This window comes from Asterias rubens, chromosome 17, assembly GCF_902459465.1.
Source record: "Asterias rubens chromosome 17, eAstRub1.3, whole genome shotgun sequence".
NCBI classification, from domain to species: Eukaryota; Metazoa; Echinodermata; class Asteroidea; order Forcipulatida; family Asteriidae; genus Asterias; species Asterias rubens.
Genome location: NC_047078.1, coordinates 785886 through 808079, shown reverse-complemented (window position 1 = coordinate 808079; position 22194 = coordinate 785886). Strand labels below are relative to the sequence as shown.

At 39.3% G+C, this 22194-nt stretch overlaps 1 protein-coding gene across 12 annotated transcripts in view; it reads right to left on the bottom strand.

Moving 5' to 3' along the window:
- Positions 1-7637: 7637 nt before the first annotated feature.
- LOC117301325 (rho GTPase-activating protein 32-like) overlaps positions 7638-22194 on the bottom strand; it is a 55282-nt gene continuing 40725 nt past the window's right edge. For 9 of the 12 annotated variants that reach the window (XM_033785220.1, XM_033785225.1, XM_033785218.1 and 6 more), the window contains 11 exons: positions 21711-21737; positions 20224-20346; positions 19466-19634; positions 17187-17195; positions 14910-15059; positions 13999-14240; positions 13516-13703; positions 12572-12705; positions 11991-12192; positions 10458-10660; positions 7638-9754 (listed from right to left, as the gene is read on the bottom strand). In XM_033785220.1, the coding sequence (XP_033641111.1) occupies positions 7707-9754; positions 10458-10660; positions 11991-12192; positions 12572-12705; positions 13516-13703; positions 13999-14240; positions 14910-15059; positions 17187-17195; positions 19466-19634; positions 20224-20346; positions 21711-21737 (3495 nt within the window). In that variant the 3' untranslated portion in view covers positions 7638-7706. The remainder of the gene's footprint in view (positions 9755-10457; positions 10661-11990; positions 12193-12571; positions 12706-13515; positions 13704-13998; positions 14241-14909; positions 15060-17186; positions 17196-19465; positions 19635-20223; positions 20347-21710; positions 21738-22194) is intronic. The other 3 variants (XM_033785228.1, XM_033785219.1, XM_033785227.1) reach the window with 3 other exon arrangements.

Genomic DNA, 22194 nt, shown 5'->3' with positions numbered 1-22194 from the left:
CTTTGGTTATACAAGTCAAGTTGATAACGACAAGGACAGGTGTGATAAATGCATTAGTGTGAAGGTGTGAATTACACTACAAAAAACCGTTAATACCAAGTGTAAAGGCACCGGACACTATTGGTAACTACTAAAAATAATTGTTAGCAAAAAAACTTACTTGGTAACAAGCAATGGAGAGCTGTTGATAGTATAAAACATTGTGAGAAACGGCTCCCTCTGACGTAACGTAGTTTTTGAGAAAGAAGTAACTTCTCACTAAAAGATTTGAGGTTTTGAATTCAAGGCATCAGAAAGCACACAACTTGTGCGACAAGGGTGTTTTTTTCTTCCATTATTCTTTCGCAACTTCGACGACCAATTGAGCTCAAATTTTCACAGGTTTGTAATTGTATGCGTATGTTGAGATATACCAAGTGAGAAGACTGGTCATTGACAATTACCCAGGTGTTCAGTGTCTTTAACCCCAGGGTCCTCTGTGGTTCAACAACAAAGTTTGAAGTTCAGTTCATTACAAATCCATCTGCTGTCCTCAGTGGGTCGTAAAAATATTGTCACCGAAGTTTAAGTCATGAATTTTGGCGCCTTTTATGTCTGGGAAGGAGTATGAGGTATGTTTCCAGATATGGATAAACTGTTTCTTAACAGCCTTTTGAACTTTGTTTCCAAACTTGATATTTGATTACCAGTATTTACTCGTCGAGACTTGTTGGTCTTGTGACCAAATTCTCGTGTTCTTTCTCGACTGTCTCTCGGACTTTCTCGACTGTCTCTCGGACTTTCTCGACTGTCTCTCGGACTTTCTCGACTGTCTCTCGGACTTTCTCGACTGTCTCTCGGACTTTCTCGACTGTCTCTCGGACTTTCTCGACTGTCTCTCGGACTTTCTCGACTGTCTCTCGGACTTTCTGTTCTTGGTCTTGGACCTCCCCGTCTTGGTCTAGGACTTCATTGCGCTCGAGACAAAAACACACACAAAAAGAAAAGTGCTGGGGGGGGATATACATTTTGTCCAAAGAAATTCTGCGAGAACGCTTGCGTCGTTTCATTCAAGAAAAATCCATCACCGCAACTAACTTTGATGAGGAGAGCATTTCTATTCTATGTGCAGATTTACAAAAAGATATCACACAAAGTTTGAATAACACCGCGCAACTTTTTAAATGGCGTCTTTTCAACTTTCCCTAAACAAAATGTGTAAGTCTCGCGCGTTTTTGAACTTCCAGCCGACCTTTGGGGCAAGCCCCTCTTAAGCCAATCGCAAAGTGATGGATTAAAAAAGACTGTGTGCATGTGTAGCATAACCCAAAATGGCCGCTCACTGGGTCAAGTATTCCGGCAAAAACTAAGATGGCACCACAAGGTAAAGATTTTTCTGAGCGGATGAAGCCCTTTCATCGAAACGTCCTTCCACCTCACGATTTGTAGGCCTACACGGGACTGAAAATCACGGGACACTAAATAGACACACTAAACGCATCACATGCTAAAACAATCCTGCATAGTTTCACATGACCCTGGCATGACTTAGGTAGTTTTATATACATAGTAATATCAATCTTGGCAAGCGCAAAGGCAGGTTCGATATCTGCCAATTTCACAAAATTGCCCAAGAAATACGCGTTTTTTTGTTTTCTTTTAATTTCCAAACATTTACTGTACAGATGCGCACGGTGATACTCAAAAAGTACATTTTTTAAAATAATATCGTTAGATTTCCAATTCTCTGCTTTCGAAAAACACTCTCCCAAGGAACCGACGTAGTTTAGCGCGGAGAAATTGGAAGTCTAAATGACTGTAACGGTTCAGATGGAAATATTTCTGGAGAGATCATAGGGATGGACTTTGTAAGCCAAGGAGCTTTCAGACTAGGGCCAAAGCCAAGGAGCTTTCAGACTAGGGCCAAAGCCAAGGAGCTTTCAGACTAGGGCCAAACAATTGTTTGTACTAAGAATAAGAGACGTACATGGCTAGTATAGAGCAGACTTTTCTACATTCCCAACTTGTTATGAAGCCTTGCTCAAGGAAGACAGTGTCATGTTCATCACCGGCTATCCATCCCACTCTCTCAATTGTCGTTTATTTGTTAGTCCATCATCCTCGAAAAACAAAATGTTGAGTTGCATTGTGTTACTTTCACCCCTTTTTGCCGCAAAATAAGACACAAATTCATTCTAAACTGCGTTTAATTCTATAATTTATTCAACATTTTATTGAACATCGACAATATCTTTGTACACATACAAAGCACCATACACATGGTTTAACATAAATTAACATAAACGCATACGGTTTGCATAAATTATCATAGGCATGCTTGCAGCAGCCAACCACGAACCACCCTGTATGAATAAACATTCATGTATAATAAGTAATGCATATTTAAATGCCAAGGTAGTACACATAGCAATATTTACAACTGAGAAGCAATTTACATCTTATTATAATGGCAAGTTACAGCAGACTAAATAACGAACAAAACAAAAAACATTTGGGTCTAAAATGTGCCACCTAGAAATTCCCTGAACAATTCAATAAATCGAAAACTTAGGGTTGATCTGCTAATAAATATTCAGGTACGGGTCAAAGGTTACACGATGCAGACATTTTTTGTAGAGTGGAACCACTGATCTCGATTATATCATGGAGATTTGCTCCATGATTATACTGACTAGGTAGCGCGCCTAATATGACGTCACACACAAGTGGCTGCCATTTTGAAACTCGCAAACGCGCGGGACTTTCACAATCTATTTGTATATCTGTTACATCACCCATACACAATACAAAAGTACAATACGACTTTCAAAGTGTTGCAGCTCCATACAAAAACCGTCACCTTATAAAGTGGGGGAAAGGAGACTTAAAAAAAAATACAGTTACGTAAAAATGGAAGCCACTGGGAGGAGACAATTTTAAATAACTGCGCTGTTCTTTATGGTAAAATTAATTACACTAAATACGTAACTACTCAGGAGGAGGGAGAAGGTTACTTATTTCAAAGGAAGTCACGTTACCCGTCGAAAGCCACACGAATGCCTGGTTTTGAAGTCACTATTCCCTTAAATAATCCTCATGCTAGTTATCCGATCGTTACTAAAATATGATGCTGTTAGGAATTCGGCAGAACAAGATTGAATAAAAAAGAAGCAATTCCAAGGGTTACAAGAAATGTGACACCGTAGCCCGGCACGTATTCGCACGTATTCTACCTACTTCAAACCCATCAAAATCTAACAGTTTTGCTTAAAGCCAACCACTACCTTCTGTAAACCCTGTAAGTTATTATTATATATATTGTAAATCTGTGAACTTTTTCTTTTTTTTCTGTACCGAAAGGGTCCAATGGCTTTAAAGGTGTTCTGCTTTGGGTGGGGCAGGGTACCACCAGTCATCAATGGTACACGACACAAGGTGTCTGGCTGATAACATTATTCTGGTAATCAGCTCTTAAGCAGCTCTATGAAATTTGGTCCAGGCGTAAAGCTGGTACAAAAAGAAAACAAAGTTTAATGTTGTGTACATTTCTGACAACCCTTAAACAAGTTCATCAAAACTCAAGCAGAAGGAACAAAAATGATATTAATCATTTACGAACAAGTTAATAATGCAGGCGGCACTTTGTTTTGTTTGCATACAGTTATCTTAATTTTTACAAGAAGCACTTTTAGTCCCTTCCTTGTCCCTTAACGGACTCCGTACATTTGAAGAAGACAAAACTTTCACTTGAACAAAGGTCCTGCAACACTTGGTGTGAACTGCTCTTGTCAAAACCGATCATGTTAAACGAGAAAAACATCCCTTGCGCAGCATGCATGAGGCGATTTTTCAGCTAATCTAAGGGTCATGTCACATAAGGTAATTTACAGGCAACCGTTTCCAGACAATCTCAAAGAAGAGAATCCATTCACATTTCAATCTTCACCTATTTTTCTTGAAGATCGTCAGATATTGTTGAAGAATGAGTCCTGAGCTACCAAAGTGGCCGTGTAGCATGCACGGCAGTTGGTTGCTTCCAAGTTGCCTGTAAAAGTTGCCTCGTGTGACAAGGTAATAAGTTATCAATTATATGAATATATGTCAACCCACATTGATCGAAAATGTGTTATATTAAGGAGTGAACTTTTCAACCATCGAGAGCCCTCTTTATTGCCCTTGAATTCCTCAGCGTCAGACAACCTGATTCCAAAACTCGCACTTTTCTAGTGAGCCTTATCTTATGTCAAAAATCAAAATGACGTTCCCAAATGATTTTTTTAAACAACACAGGAACAATAGGGAACAGTTTTTTTTTTTGAAAATGGCTGTGTATCATCAGACGGCTAAATTAACTAGAAGAATTTCAGATGCAAAATAAGGTTAATCTAATTATTTGGATAAGTAACATTTATGCCTTATACCTTTTATTAAACCACAACGTGAAATGGATAAAACCGAAATAAATAAATAACATAAATTAAAACAAATATAGACACTTAAAAATTGAATATTTATTTTGATAAGGCTTTTGCGATTCCGACCAATCAGAATTCACCATATGGTGTGTACAAACAGATGATAAGGATTCTAAAGTCTGGGCTTGAAGACACAAGAGGGCGCTATAATAGGCAATACTGTAATGACTAACAGGTGGTCAAAAAACTTGAACAGACTTGGAAGCCAGTCTAATGTTCACAGAAACGCTGGTTTCCAAACTTCGTCTATGCTTTCCTTTGACCTCTGTGAGGGCGCTGTTTAACCTTGACCCAATACTTCTAAGTTTCATTTACATATAAAAATAAATTAATACATAAATTAACAAAACAATAACATAAACAAATTGAGGTAAAATTTCTCTAGTTTTTGTTACAAACAAATTGTGGCAAAATGCAAACAGTGTAAATAGCAACAATTGTAAAACATGAATTCAGAGGAAAGGTTTTTCTATTTCAAACTCACCTTTTTTAAGTAGTAAATTTTTAGTGAGAACATAACTTGCCCACAAAAAAAAACATTTTAATTTCATGGACCTAAATTCAGTGAAACCTTAAAATTTGTAACACAAACATGTGTGTATATACTTTGTTTCTGAAATAATTTTAGCAGCACGTGTAAAATATTTGTTTTTAGACCGTGTATGCACTGATGTCACACACAGGGTTAGTGGCTTACACGTGGTCTACCATTACAGGGGAATTCAGATTGCATGGGTGGGCCGGGGGGATGGGGGTTTATATATACATGTACATGTTTGCTTTTAGCAATAATATTTCCTAGGCTTTATTACACTGAGTAATACTTACAACACATTTGAACCACTGCAGTTCCTTTTTCGTATTAAACACATTTGAACCACAGCAGTTCCTTTTTCGGATTAAACACATTTGAACCACTGCAGTTCCTTTTTCGGGTAACACATTTGAACCAATTTTGTTCCTTTTTTGGATTAAACACATTTGAACCACTGCAGTTCCTTTTTCGGATTACACACATTTAAACCAATGCAGTTCCTTTTTCGGAATACACACATTTGAACCAACGCAGTTCCTTTTTCGGATTACACACATTTGAACCACTGCAGTTCCTTTTTCAGTTTACACCAAAGCAGCTTCATTACAGCAGAGTTTACGGCATGACTCTTCATATATAGATATCTTTAATGTACTGTCATTTTGTTAAATGTTAATATTATTTTCTGCACATAAGACTTCTGACCACACTGCTTTACATACAATCAATAACATCTAGCCCATGTTACATACAGGGCTGGATTAAGTGTTCCGTAGGCCCCTGGAGCCAACAAGTGTTCTAGAGGCCATAAGTAACAGCCAGTGTTCCAGAGGCCCTAGGGAACAGTGTTCTAGAGGCCATAAGTACCAGCCAGTGTTCCGTAGGCCCCTGGCGCCAAAAAGTGTTCTAGAGGCCATAAGTAACAGCCTGAGTGTTCCAGAGACCATAGGGAACACCAGTGTTCTAGAGGTCATAAGTAACAGCCAGTGTTCCATAGGCCCTAGGAAACACCAGTGTTCTAGAGGCCATAAGTACCAGCCAGTGTTCCGTAGGCCCTAGGGAACACCAGTGTTCTAGAGGCCATAAGTACCAGCCAGTGTTCCGTAGGCCCTAGGGAACACCAGTGTTCTAGAGGCCATAAGTACCAGCCAGTGTTCCGTTGGCCCCTGGCGCCAACAAGTGTTCTAGAGGCCAAAAGTACCAGCCAGTGTTCCGTTGGCCCCTGGTGCCAACAAGTGTTCTAGAGGCCATAAGTACCAGCCAGTGTTCCGTAGGCCCTAGGGAACACCAGTGTTCTAGAGGCCATAAGTACCAGCCAGTGTTCCGTAGGCCCCTGGCGCCAACAAGTGTTCTAGAGGCCATAAGTACCAGCCAGTGTTCCGTAGGCCCTAGGGAACACCAGTGTTCTAGAGGCCATAAGTACCAGCCAGTGTTCCGTAGGCCCCTGGCGCAAAACAAGTGTTCTAGAGGTCATAAGTACCAACCAGTGTTCCGTAAGCCCCTGGCGCCAACAAGTGTTCTAGAGGCCATAAGTACCAGCCAGTGTTCCAGAGGCCCTAAGGAACACCAGTGTTCCGCAGGCCCTAGGGAACACCAGTGTTCTGTGGGCCCTAGTCGCCACTATTGTCCAAAGGCTCTAGGCACAAGTGTTTCATTGGCCCCTGAAACCAGAGTTCAGAAGGCCCCGTACTAGCCCAGTGCTAAAATGGATAGACTTTGGCCAGTACTGGGCAGATAGGTATATATATTATAACCCCTTCACATTCATAAAAAGTGCACGGAATCTGAAATACATGAACAGCATATCCCATAACTATTTCAAAACTTGCGTAACTTTATTTATACCACAAACCCATTTGAATACCTTTTTATATTAGGCACTGTCAACTTGTTCAAGGCAATAACAATACACCAAGCATTTAGAAATTTGGTCAGAAACACACACACGAAGGCCGATTGCGATCAAAGATGGAGTGGATTTTTTCTTTTTACATAGCGCTGAAATTTGCTTAGCGCATCTAAAGTTTTTGATTCAAGCAGAAACTGATTTACCACCAGCCATGTGATGCTTGATCATTGCTTGTTATTTATTGATGCTAAGCGTTTATTTGCTTGGAGGTAGCAATATTAAATTGGAACACATTTACCCAATACCATTACCCCTTTAAACCCTAGAAACAGTATGTTTTGTTTAATTTTGTTTAAATGAGGACTGTTAACTAATCATGGTTAACATGGGATCAGGCATACCACCATAATCAGAGTCCAACAGTTTGGGTTTTGAGTTACTGAATGGTGTTGGAATGAAGAGTAGACTGCACTTAGGTTTGGGTGTTGAGTCATTAAATGGTGTTGGATTTTGTTGAGAGTGAGAATGGATCCAAATCAATCACTCTTAGGATTTAAGATTTTAAACTTTAGCATGTGTAACATTGGGTAGGACAAAGCGAGTATTGAATATTATCATGATCATCCATATAGACCTTATGCACATGTCATACCAGCAGGGCGCCCTCAACTAGAGGTAAAAAAGCGGCCGCTAATTGGCTAAAGCTGTGCACCGCGCATACAGATCTGTGCGTTTTGATTGTTTCGTCATCGTTTTACCTCTAAGATGGCGGCTGGATGAGGTCAATGAAAAAGGGTCTAGTGGGTGATATTATAAACCTTACCAAATAAGAGCAACAAACCTCTACACCACACCCTAATTATCATAACTACAACTCTATGACGTGTTCCACGATATCGTCGATCGCCAGATTGTACACTAGATCATGCTCACCATTCTCGTCAGAGGGGGTACAGAAAGGGGATTCAACAACCTCAAAAGCAGGTGGGGAGGCTGTTCTAACATTTAAATCCACCCCTCTGTCAGATGAACTCTGTGACGTGTTATCGTCCAGATTATCATACTGTGAGGAGAGCGTTTGTTGACTGATGCGGATTTCTGTCGCCATGTCACCCAGATTTCTTTTTACTCCAAGGATGTCCGAGTCTAATTCATCCTCGTCTGGGAATTTCATTTCATGTAATCCGAGGTCCTCCTCAGTGGACTGGTTTCCGATCTCGAGGCTCAAACTGTATTCCTCTTGCTCAGTGTCCGGGCTTGGTTCATCCACAGAAGTGTGCGTCATTGCCTGATCGGAGTTCTCAATCTCCACTAGATCAACTGAGGCTTCCTCGAAAGACGTCTCAACAGAGTCGTCCAATTTATCATCCGGCGATTTCGATTTCTCGACACTCTCTGATTCGTCCGCCAAGTCTTCAAAGTCGGTGATGTCAGATTCCCTGCTTAGAACTTCAAACTCTAAGTTCACATCCAAGTTTTTGCTCTGAGTTTTTTCCCAACGTTCAACTAATTCACCGTCTTTCACTTCATCTGAGGATTGCCTCCCCTCTGTTGACGATAATGGATTGTTCCTGTGAGGTAGGCTTTCATTGTGTGAGGGTGATTCCATTGTAGACTCCAGGGGAGTTTCACAATCATTTTCTTTGACAATAAATAGTGGCACATCAGATTTCTTTGGGGTACTTTCATCACCCTCTCCATCGGATGAGTGATTATAATTGGCATTCAACGTATCCAAGAACTGAGGCACCGGTTGGTACTCTTCCGTTTCAAGAGGTGCTCGCGGGAACGAAGTCCGTTTCCCCGACAGCCCTTCCTCTGTACTAGTGTCAAATTCAGGCGTAAGAGCCCGATTGCTATATTTCTCCATGATGTGGTCATATTCCGAGAGCACCGTGTCCAGACTAAACTTTGTCTCAGGCGTGAACAAGAAATCCTCAAAGAGGTCTGAGTCTGTGTTTGCGCGGACCCGGGCAGAGAGTGACCTGGGTCTGGCGTGCGTGCTGTGGTCCTTGCCTTCCAAGTTAAGCTGATCCTGCTCAGAGTCCTCCGCCGTCTGTGAGTTGGCATCTTGGGTACTCGAAGAATCCAACAGGTCCCTATCCTCAACTTTGACAACACTCCGAAGTTCAACTTGGCTCCCGTCACTCGGGGTCCCCCGTCCCTGCTTCCCCATCTCAACGCCGAGACTAAACTCTCGTTTCACTTTAGTCTTTGGCTTCATGGCCCTCGTGAGCTTCTCTAAAACAGAGCTTCCTTTTGATCCTTCAGGACTGTCCATCGAGCCCTTTCTCCTCCAGGACTTAGGGCTCGGAGTTTCCTCTGTGATGTCCATATCTCGAGGTGGTGATATCCCAAGAGGTTGAAGCTCCATCGGAGGTGAGCTCTGGATCTTCCTCCGAGATGGAATGCCCATCGCTTTGCTCCGCCGTCTAACGGGAGCCTGAGGTGACAATCGCCCGTTCTGGTTCTTATCGCCAATCAACGGACTCTCTCCTCCGTTGACGATTGGGATCATCTTGCTGGGGTCGGTCATGAGAGCTTTGGCACTGATTTCAAGCAGGTTATTATCGCTGCTCGTGTTGTTTTTGGCTTCGGTGGAGATATCCCTCGGGGTTGGGGTTTTTGGAGAGGTGATGTTCGACTCGGAGCTGCTGATGCTCTGGTCGATCCAGAGGGGACTCGACTTCCTCCGATCCTTCTCCACTTTCTTCTTCTCCGGCGGTATCTCAACGATGAAAATATCATCTTCTGATTCCTCATCCTTCTTGAGATGTGACGTCGAGGCGAGGAAATCCTCTGTTGCTGCGGCGATGGTCGCTGCGTCCACCTCGAAGAAGGAGTCATGGGAGGAGGCCCTCTGGAGGCTGTCAACACAAGCCACCGAGTTCCTCCGCATTATTACTCTATGACCACCTGCAACAAAATATATTTCAAGATTAATACAGGAACAAGTGAATTACTTGTAACAACTCTGATCTGAAATTCCTATGAGATGAAGCTATGAAAACCAAACAAGCATCAACACCTGAGATACAACGGAGGTGGAAAATTCAGAAAAGACTTCCTGCCACAAAATAAAATTAAAGTTGCAAATACAATCAGATAATATCGAAGTCTTATAAAGCGCACGTATCTACCAAACAAGGTATTCAATGCGCCGAGTGTATGCAAACTTACAAAAAGATATGTTATTGCAGATAACCCATTCTTGTTTCCGCGCATTTTGCCGTGTCATGACATGTGTTTAAAATAAATCCGTAATTCTCGCTAACGAGAATTTATATTGTTTTAATTTTTTCTCAAAAAGTAAACGTTTCATGGAACAATATTTCAAGAGAAGTCTTTCACCATTACCTTCTGTAAACCCTGTAAATTATTTGTAAATCTGTGAACTTTTTTTTGTTTTCCTGTACCGAAAGGGTATAATCGCTTTAAGCTATTTTTGGCATAGCAGAAAATCGCTTAGCAACTTTTCCTGCATAAGCAGCTCTACGAAAATGGGCCTAGTTAGTGGACTTCAGTTCAGCTAACCATCAAAGGAAGCACATGATTATATCACATGACCCAATCAGGGTTGTGTAATCACATGACCTACTAATCACCTGACCAAACTTACCATTGCCATCTCCCGATCTCTGTCCATCATAGCTGGAGTTGCTGGATGTCAGGGACTCGACGCTACGCACGGATCTCAGACTTCCCCTGCCGTGGGACTTATCACCATCTTTCTTCCCTTTGCCGTCTTTGGAGCCGGAGCGGGTGAAGAAATTTTTCCAGCCGGGAGACTTCTTAGACTTGGACGAGAAGGAACCTCTTTTCCTAAAAAAAAAGAAGATTTTGTTTAAAGTAATTTATCTTTATTGGCAGGCCGATGCCAAGCACCGAACTCAAGCTCTGGTGTTTCTGATCAGCAGAGTGTGGGTTCAAGTCCCGGTCTTGACACTTGTATCCTTGAGCAAGATGCTTTACCATAATTTGCTTTGTTCTTCAGATTGGACATCAAGTGATAGGTCATGTTTTCAAGGATTGGTAGTGCACGTTAAAGACAGTGGACACTATTGGTAATTGTCAAAGACTAGTCTTCACAATTGGTGTATCTCAATATATGCAAAAATACTAAACCTGTAAAAATTTGAGCTCAATCGTTCGTCGAAGTTGCGAGATATTACCTAAAAAAAAAACACCCTTGTCACACGAAGTTGTGTGCTTTCTGATGCTTGATTTTGAGACCTCAAATTCTAAACTTGAGGTCTCGGAATCAAATTCGTGGAAAATTACTTCTTTCTCGAAAACTAGGTCACTTCAGAGGGAGCCGTTTCTCACAATGCTTTATACCATCAAACTCTCCCCATTACTCAATACCAAGTAAGGTTTTATGCTAATAATTATTTTGAGTAATTACAAATAGTGTCCATGCCTTTAAAGGCAGTGGTAATTACTCAAAATAATTATTAGCATAAAACCTTTCTTGGTAACGAGTAATGGGGAGAGTTTGATGGTATAAAGCATTGTGAGAAACGGCATCCTCTATAGTGCCACAGTTTTCAAGAAAGAAGTAATTTTTCACGAATTTGATTTTGAGACCTCAGATTTAGAACTTGAGGTCTCGAAATCAACCATCTAAACACACACAACTTTGTGTGACAAGGGTGTTTTTTCTTTCATTATTATCTCACAAGTTCGATGACCGATTGAGCTCAAATTTTCACAGGTTTGTTATTTTATGCATATGTTGAGATACACCAACTGTGAAGTCTAGTCTTTGACAATTAATAGTGTCCACTGCCTTTAAAATGCCCAGAACACTTAACGTAGCCAGGATGTGCTTCCAAAACGAGTTTGAGCTGAGATACAATGTATTTGCATGGAGCATTTTTAAAGCAAGATCATAAAGATATGAAATTTTGACCCCCAAAAACCATGATACAACATTTTTGTAAAAACCGGGATCAGAACAATTTTGTCCAGCAATTTTGCATAGCAAAACATTAAGACTGAACAAGCTTAGTGCAAACTGAATGACAAGATTAAGTAGCAACTGGTACGTTTAGTTTAGCATTTTACAAGGGTAATCGTTCACTGAAGATACAATGTTTTTGCACTGACCTGACGTTAACAACCTTGACTTAACAACATGTTACCTACGTACCTTTCCATAGGGAAGTTAATGACTGTATGGTATTGTTTGGGTAGAGCCGCTGGCCCTCCCCCAACCTCAATGTACTTTGGTTTATCATCGACAGCTTCGGCTCCTTGGGATGCCGTCCTTGCTCTCGCCTCCTCGAGGGAGAGTAGTTTGGTTGGAGTTGAGAGGATTAGAGACTTGGGTCGCTGCATCTCTTGTCCCATCACTGTAGGAGGAAGGACATAACGCATCCAGAAGGAAAACCAACAAAAATAGGAGTTAGTGAAATTTTAAGCTTTTCATAAATTGCAACCACAGCTCAACAAGAACAAATTTCATCACACTTATGTCACCCCAAAATAATTTAAGATTGTTCTACCACCATCCAAACTGTAGGATTCGAACTGCCTCTAGCTATCGGTGGTCTAGTTGGTATGACGCTGCTCTAGAATTGCAAACAATTTTGGGTTCAAATCCAACCCGAGCAATATGCCTGTGAATTGTTTTAACAGAGCTCAAGAAAGTAATGAGTATACAGTGCTAACACACATCGGTGGAAGGGTAAAAACAAATAATATTTTTCAAATCTTCAATCAAACACTTACATCTTCCTGGCACATCGGGAAAGAGTTTATCGTTGAAGATGACGTCAGCTTTGCGTATTAAATACTCCACCACAGTGGCTTGGATCTTGATCTCCATGAAGGCTGCAGCTGTGGCTAGGATCAGGTCCTTGGATCTATGGAGAAGTTGCCAAAAGAATTTTAAAACTTCACACTTTTTTGAATCTAATCAATCATGTACACATATTTGGCATTTAACTCTTTCCAGTGCCCGCTTTTTGTTTTTGCGCTTTGGAGTATACCTGTAAATAAACAGCTTTTAAAATTTGTCAAAAAACTGTATAACAAAAAATAAAAAAATAAATAAATAAAGTCTTCATCCCCAGAAAATTGTATCTTGCTGATTTGTGTTACAAGAAATAAAATAAAAGCATTGTGGTTCCCACTGCCATAATATAGGATTCAAACTGCCTCTAAGCTACCAGGATTCAAAATGCCTCTAAGCTACCAGGATTCAAACTGCCTCTAAGCTACCAGGATTCAAACTGCCTCTAAGCTACCAGGATTCAAACTGCCTCTAAGCTACCAGGATTCAAACTGCCTCTAAGCTACCAGGATTCAAACTGCCTCTAAGCTACCAGGATTCAAACTGCCTCTAAGCTACCAGGATTCAAACTGCCTCTAAGCTACCAGGATTCAAACTGCCTCTAAGCTACCAGGATTCAAACTGCCTCTAAGCTACCAGGATTCAAACTGCCTCTAAGCTACCAGGCAATCTCGCTGATCTAGTTGTCTTAAAAGACACTGCTCTAGAATTGCAAAGTCATGGGTTGGAATCCAATCCGAGTAATGTGTTTGATTTTCTACACAGAACATGGGAAAGTACTGAGAATATAACTCTAACACTAATGGTTAGTATGGGAAATTAAACCAGATAATAGAAAGAAAATAGATCAACATCAATAATACAAACAATGCCAACTGACCTTAAGAGGTTTGGTGCCCATACTATGGCTAGGTTCTTTGTATTCATTCCGGTCTGGTCCCCATGAGCGGCCATCTTAGCGAGGTGTTTGATGAGGAATTCCAGAGTACGGTAGTGGGGAGGTGGAAGCTGCTGGACGGTGTCGTGCATCTTGATTAAACGTCTCTCCTCATTGGATGTTGCTGCCTCCTAATTTTAGAAGAAAAAAAAACACCAACATAATGTATGTTAGTCCTTGGAGAGAAATGGGCAAGGCAGGTAGTTATGGTGTGGTCAAGAGACCCATATTGATGCCTCAACAAAATTCACAAGAATCCTGAGAGAGTGGTAGTTCGTGTGGCATTTCTGGTGTGGTCACATTTTTTCAGACACTTTTACAAGAAAAATTTGTATCAAAAAGTCAACAATAAACCCTGTTTGAGTCATGGCAACGATTATATAGAATAGTCGGTATTGGGTTAGAAACCATTCAATGACGACTTACCTCAAACTTCTTATAGAGTTGATAAGTCAATAGAGGATTTGGAAGTTCTCTGAAGTACAGTTTACAGACCGATGACACACAGTGGATATCCTTATCATACTGCATTAGGTCTGGAACCTTCTCACTATCAAACTCATCCCTGAGCCATTGGACGGTGGATGAGACACCTGAGAGCCTGTAGATTCCGTCAACGACACCGTTGGATTCGATGAACTCTGTGCAAGCTTGGATGATACTAGGAACTGGTGTTTTGGAATATGAAAAGGCAAGACATAGTTAATGGCCTGACATTTCTACCCTAGTTTAACAAAAAATGTACATAAAAAGGAATGTGTTTTTTCATTCAATGTGATTTTTGAGGCCCAATATGCAACAATCAGAATAGTTCACACAACAATCAAATTAGAGATCTACAGAAACTCACGATTATGCAATTATGGAAAAAAAATATCACTTATTTCCCCAATTTGAATCTGCAGTAACATTTCTCAGATTGTGTGTTCCAATTGCAAATTATTCTTCCTGTGTAGACATAACCACTACAGATTTTCAGCAATAACTCAAAAACGCTTACGCATTTGAAATGAAATTTTCACAGGTTGATTAAATACACAGGATTGAAGCAAACAGTAGGTTCTAACTTCCAAAGGTATACAATCCCTTAAAAACGCATACATGTACCATCTGTTCCTACCAAGCTAATACCGCTGATTTCACTGGTTCTTGATGCCAACAATACATAATCATAGACAAACCAATGTTTGTATGAGAGAGATTGGTTGTTGCCAGCTTGGTGTTTATATATCCCCCTTGTGGAAGTTTGTTAAGTTCCCTAGTCGCTAAGATCCCTAAGACAGATAGACAGATATACAGACAGACAGACAGACAGACAGACAGACGCAAACTCCTACCATCTGTTCCACAGTTCAGAAGATGCTCTCCAAGATCGCAACCGAAGACACGTTCCCTTAGAATCCCTCTCTGCTTCAACCCGCGCCTTGTTGGCCTCGCTAAGATAAATGAGCGTAGAAATGTTATCAACTTGCCATGCTTGTTAAGAACTGTAGAAGACGAAGACGGAGAGAGGAGAAGGGGGGAAAGAAAGAGAAAAGACAGAGTTAATACTCGATGAAATGATCCATTGATTAGTACACTTAAACATGTTTAAAGACACTGGGCACTATTGGTAATTGTCAAAGATCAGTGTTCTCATTTGGTGTATCTCAACACATGCATAAAATAACAAACCTGTGACAATTTGAGCTCAATCGTTCGACAAAGTCTCAAGAGAATAATGGAAGAAAAAACGGCGTCGTCGCACAAAGTGTGCTTTCAGGTCTCGAAATCAAATTCAAATATTTCATACAGAAATTACTTCGTTCTCGAAAACTAAATACTTCAGAGGGAGCCATTTCTCACAAAATTTTATACTATCAACAGCTTTCCATTAATCGTTGACAAGTAAGTATTTATGCTAACAACTATTTTGAGTGATTACCAATAGTGTACAGTGCCTTTAAAGGTCTGTGTACTTTTTGTACTGACACAAAACACAATGTCCACAGATTTACATTAAACTCACACAGTTTTGAAGCTAATGATAGTAAAAAGCTTCCCTTGAAATATTACTTGCGGATGTGCTGTAGTTTTTGTCTCAGGAGACAAGATTTTACTCGTTTCTCAAAAACTACAGCACCTCAGCTAGTAATATTTTAAGGTAAGCTATCTACTATCATTATCTTCAAATGGTGTAAGTTTAATGTAAATCTTGGGACATTGTGTTTTACGTACAAACAGTACCCAAATCCTTTAAAACCAGGGTGCACATTCGATATTTCGCATAGGTTGGCTTACGTTCAGGCGATACGCCATGGTGTGAACAAAATTGAACTTGATTTTTGGCTCAAGCAGCTCTATAATATTGGGCCCTGGTTGGCAAGGCATTTTTGCTTATGCTACTGTAGTGTGTCCTATATGTAAGCATTCTTGTAATTAAGAAACTTAGCGCTAACCCTTAGTAAAAGAAGAACTGCGACCATTTAAGAATTCAGCATAACTAAGTAACCAAAGCGAACCTGCATAAATTACTGAACTGCTATTGAATATTCATGACCTGTTTTGCATACATGTAGCTATTGCAGAGGGACCCAGGTTGAAAGCATTAATCGTACCCTCATTTTACAGTGCCACAACACATTCTACTGTAAAAAGCACATTACCAACACACCAGCAAAACGCAGGTCTACAAATTGGTTACAACAATCAGTTCACATGCTCAATACATCAATACAAATACTGTCAATCAAAGAACACAATCAAGTATCAAAGTCAAAAAGGTTCACTATTTTGATAAAACATTGATTAAATACGGCTACTTCATATGAAGCATGCAACAACACCACAGGTTTATACGGACCAATCACAAAAGAACAATGTCGCATGTTTACAAAATGATGAGTGGCTTTGAGTCATCAGGTCACAGGGTCAAGGTTTAAAGATGCTGTCAGATTTTTGGCCGATTTGAGCCAAAAATTTTGATTTAAAATTCAATAGGTATTTTGATAGGGGTCGAGAAAGTCCGCCAATTATTAGTAGCAGTGAAATAAAGTGCTCAAAATTAGTTTTTGACGGGATCCCGACAATATATCACGTGACCAATTCTTATGTGTTTTATAAGAAACGTTTTGAATTTATGCCATGGTTCCTGACCATTAAAAGTAAAACTTTTTTTCGTTAGAGCGGGTGATACTCTATGAAATACCATTCACTAAAAAAAAATCTATTTTTTAATGTTTGGGGCAAAAAATCTGACATAGCATCTTTACAGGGTCAGGGGTTACAGGTCATAACCTAGAAGGTACACATATTAAGTTTGTCCATGGAGGACTTCCAATTATACATGTTTACACTGTTTTAAACCTTGATATTCCAAGCCAAATATTTCAAGGGATATTTAACTCTGTAATCACCTATATACCATGTACATGTATGTAAGTTGTGTGCAAATCTGTGCACAATTATATTAAACTATATTTCATCTATTGTCAACATTGTTGTGTTTCACATAATCGTTTACACATTGCCAATTTTGTTAGTAAACAAGTGATCTCACAACTAACACTAAACACAAACACGATTTACACCACTTAGCATACAGAAAAAACATGTGAATACAAAATGTCTTGTACCTTGGCTTTCTGTATGATTATGCAGCACACAGGAGTTAAAGAACCATGTGATTATTTCAACACGATTATTTAAAAAAGTGCGACCAAAAAGAAAGAATAGGGCATCAAAAAACGAGAACAAAAAATAGAAAAGTGATGTTAGGAAGTACTATGAGGATGAAAAAACCTAAAATGGGAAAGATTATTTACAATGTAAAAAGTAGAACAGAGTATTTTAACATAAAGAACGTTTCATCAAACAGGAACATTTCATCAAAACTCTGTCAAAGCGTTTGTAGTTTTTTGTTAACCTTGAATTTAAAGTTGCAAATATCGGAAAGCAAGTTAACAAACAAAATATTGAAAATTGGATTTAAAATTCATTGAGCACTGGGGACTCTGCTAAATAGACATTTAATTTGAATCCTGTCAAATTGGTTCGAATCCCACTTGAGTGATTTGCATGTGAATTCTGAAAGTATTGAGTATACAGTGCTTAAAACTCTTCAATGTAAGGGTAAAAACAAATTATATTTGTATCCCTGGTGCAAAAATGACATCTATCAAACTGACAAACTGACAATCAAAAATGCCTCAGAAAAAAGATTAGAAAGATAAAAGAGAACGATGAGGAAAACAGTCCGGATGAAGAAAGAGTCTGAAAATTACAAAGAGATAAAATCTGGAGAACGCAGAATTTTTTGTTTTTCTGTGAGACCAGACGTAGGCATGGCTGGCTCGCCTCTTACCATTTGCCAACAGATCAATTTTATAACCTCGTGAAAAGTTAACAGTGCCCTCTTCCTGCTATATATAGTTAGTATATCTTTACAGAAGACCCTCATTAAAAGAGACAGCTCAAAGCATTTTCCAAAGACGTAAAGCTAGATTCAACATTTAAAACTACATTGTTAGTATACATGCTTTCTGAAACACTACAGTTTTCGTTTTATTCTGTAAGAGGGTCAGTAAGTCTTCATAGGATGTATTAATACAAGACCATAGAAGTACTTCGGTTGAGGAGTTACTGCAAAATTACTGGACATTTCCCCCTTTTTTATGTGGTACCTTGATGGTACAAAATTCTCCAGATTTTATTTCTAATTTTAAATGATATTTGTATGAGGAATACTTGTTTGAAGACCTAAACACATTCTCCTGAAGTTAATTTTCAAAATGAACATCTTGCAGTCAGATGAGAACGACCAGGCAATGAAACCCAAATGCAATTATTGGCAAGCATTGGCAGGCATAAAGCAGACAACAGGGTGGCAAGGGCCAACTTCTCGACCCTTGACCCCTGCCACCCCCGAACCCACCTCTTGGTGGGAAAGAGGGCATTGCCACAATGCAAACAATTGGAATGGATAGCGTACCATTGCGATACTGCTTCACTGGTAAATGTCGCTGACTGCCATTATACCCTAAGAAACACATAGATAAGAAACTAACAAAGTCAGGGTACTAGTTGAACAGATGTACAATATTATTCTAATTATTATTATTAAGGAAACAATGGGACTCTCAGCGGCAACTAGCACTGTGATTCGTACTTCTGATGAAGAGAAATGAAGAAATATGATGTAGAAATAGCATTTTAATATACAGTATATGGGAGGGAAATCCCAAATAGGGAATCCTTGTGCGTGATGTGAAGTAAGCTTGGGCGATATCCACGATATTATCGAATATCGCGATATTAATTTGGACACGATTTCGATATCGGATGGATTTGGTTTTAATCGAAATATCGATATATCGCGATATATCGCGATATGTCGATATATCAATTAAATATCGCGATGTATTTGCTAGCTGAGACATCTTGCACCCCATAGGTTTGGAGTAAAACCAGAAGAATATGTCATTAGAACACCTCTCTTATGCTAGGACTGTCTCTTCTACAACTTTCACTTGGAGTTTTAAGACTGATGATGTCAAATTTCATTAATCGCGATTATATCGAATATCGCGATATATTGTCGGCGATATATCGTGAATAAAATAAATCGATATCGCCCAAGCTTAATGTGAAGAGGGGTAACCCTGTTTCAGCCCCAGGAGTACATTGTACATAGTAGGTGGCAACGTGCCCCTGGTGGAAGTTGATTTGGGTTGATAGCCCAAATCAGTAGTATCATTATAAGTGTAGCACCCACATTGGGATTTGGGCGATATCTCATTAAACAAAATTTAAAAAGAGCTTTCACTGAACTGAAAAGAAGGAAAACTACTGCGTTAAAATTTCTGCTCCGTGACATCACGTTAACCCGTCATCAAACAATGCGGTCATACCATACCTGGTTTGGGAGACCTTGGCATCATGTTGGCAACAGAGGGCAGTAATTTATCGCTGATTATCTCCACGCACTGCCGAGGGAAGAAACCGACCTCAAAACCATTCTTCCCCCTCCACCAGGAAGTGTCCTCTGGGGGCGGCATATCGATCACAGAGATCATGTCACCAACCTAGAAAAATGCAAGAAACATAAAAAAATTTGCGAAAGAGCCAATTTTTTAAATTATCTATACTTGAAATTTTTTGTTCTTAAAATTGTGGGTGGGTGGGTCAAAAGAAATAACTTAAAATCAATCACAGATATCACCAACCTGCCAACAAGGTACATTTAAATTGAAGGAAAAGCTCAGTTTTTTGTGAACAATTTAATGAAAGAGCCAATAGTCAATGTTGTTTAAACTTAGACGCCGTTCTGAATAGTTGTAAAAAAAAAAAATAATAAATACAAAATTATAATTCTCCAGAACACGATCAGAGCATACTGATCGAAACGTCGAGTTGAAACCAACGGTTCTTTTCAGAACCGCCCCAACTCATTAGAGAAAGTCATTTCAAAAATTCTTCAACATTGTGGGAAGGAAGGTGGGTGAAAAGAAATAACTAAAAATCACTGAAAACTGATATAAAATATCTGGTTAATTTGAGGCATTACTTTGTTCTTCAGTGTATCAATTATATTATTAAGCCATTCAAGATTTAAAAATCAAAATTTGTGGTTGATCTAGTTCCCCGATGTCCAATATGTGTAAAGTAACTCACCTCAAGTGATATTTCATCAGGAGCCTGTGCCATGTAGCGTTTAGTCACATGGGCAGCGGCGACTGCTGGAATGTTGATTGCGGATTCCTCACTGGCAACAACATGGTTGCCATGGTTATCGAGCTTTAAGAAAACAAAACAAAATGTAACTTGGTATAAATAAAGTTTCCTATTTTGCAATTGAAAAACCCTTTGCAAAATGAAAACAGGCGTCGCCCTCTCAAAGATGAAACTCCAAGCTTGGTCCACAATCCACAACTTGAATTTCACTTGCAGACAAATACATTGATCTTCAATTAAAATGTAATTAAAGACAAATAAGAAAATTATGTGAATACAACTGGACGAATTAAACAAAATAATTTCTAGAACGAGAAAACAAAATGTACATTTTAAACACGAAAGAATACACTCTGCTTCGAGAGACTGACAATAAAATAAAAGAAAATAAAAATATCAAGAACAGTTAGACCACAGCACATGTGTACAAAAAATAATAAATCAGCAAACAATATGTGGAGGAGCAAGTTCTTGTCTGTTACATTTTCTTCGCCAAAATATCATGACAAGAATTAAAATAATCTCATGAATTAAGTAGGATTTTTTAATTAGAGTTAAAGACACTAACCCAAAACATATTCCAACATCTGAATGGACATGCAGGCTTATACTGAACATAATTTGAGTTGATCCTGTTTTTATTTTATTTTATATATTACATTTTTTAAACCGCCCTCAAAAAAGTTGGCTGCCTTTCTGTTTTTTTTTTTTATACTTCTATTGAAATTTCCTTGAGTGATGTTTTGAATTCTCTAGATTTGTTTATACTACATGCAGGGGTTGCTTGCTACACTGTACATGTTCATAACAATACTAGTGCTAACATTGGAACGTTATTCTTGATGTGTTGGAACGCCTTCTGGAATTGAAGTTTACAACGGACCACAGGGCTTGAATTACAACATTTACACTGTGTATTTAAGCTAAAAGTCTGTGAAGCAATTGGGGCTACAAAAGTTTACATGAGGAAAGACATGGTAAGGAAAGAAAATAAAATCTTAAAAACTCGTCAAAAGTAGGGAGATTTCTGAACCCCCTTGAACCCATTCCCGGGACCTGCCACTAAAACAGCTTTCAGTTTATATCTTCATCCCTGATGCAAAATTAACATAAATCGTTGCAATACCTGCTGCTAAGGATTCAACCTGCCACTAGCCACCGGGCTAGTTTAGCGGTCTATATGGTAAGACATCTGCTCTAGCAATGCAAAGGTTGTGGGTTCGAGTAAGAGTAATTTGCCTGCGGAATTTTCTCGTAGAACTCTGGAATATACAGTGCTTAAAACACATGGTGTAAGGGTAAAAAACAAATTATACTTTTTGCAGACCCTCCTAAAAATAAAAGCAGAAGTTAACGAAGCTGACAAACACAACCACTTTGACCTTTGACATGCAAATGAGATGACCTTATATGGTCACAATGATTACCTTAAGTTGATGGCCATGATTGTCAAGCTTTGGAAATATCAACAATCAAGAAGAAAATAAAAATTTCAGAGATGAGGTGTAAAAGAGTTAAGCCTGGTTCAGACTTTCTGCAAATGCAATGCGAATGTTGACGTCACAAATTCGCAATGATTCATTCGGAAGAGTTCAGCTGTGTTAAACTTTTGCGAAACCTTTGCAGCGAAGGAGCTGTGACGTCAAACTTGCTTTGCACATAAAATTTTGCAGGAAAGTATGAACTGAGCTTTAGGCGGCCCAAATAATGTAGGTTTGTTGTGATTCTCCACGATTAAAGCAGGGGTCTGTTTCACATAACCCTAAGATTCATCTTATAGAGACAGTTTGCCATGGATTTGGGCACTTTGGGCTTTAAAAAGCGATTAGAATAGAGTAAAATATAATGATCGATACAGATACACCTTTCTAACCAAAGTATTCAACAGAAATCAAATTCTGCGAGGCACGA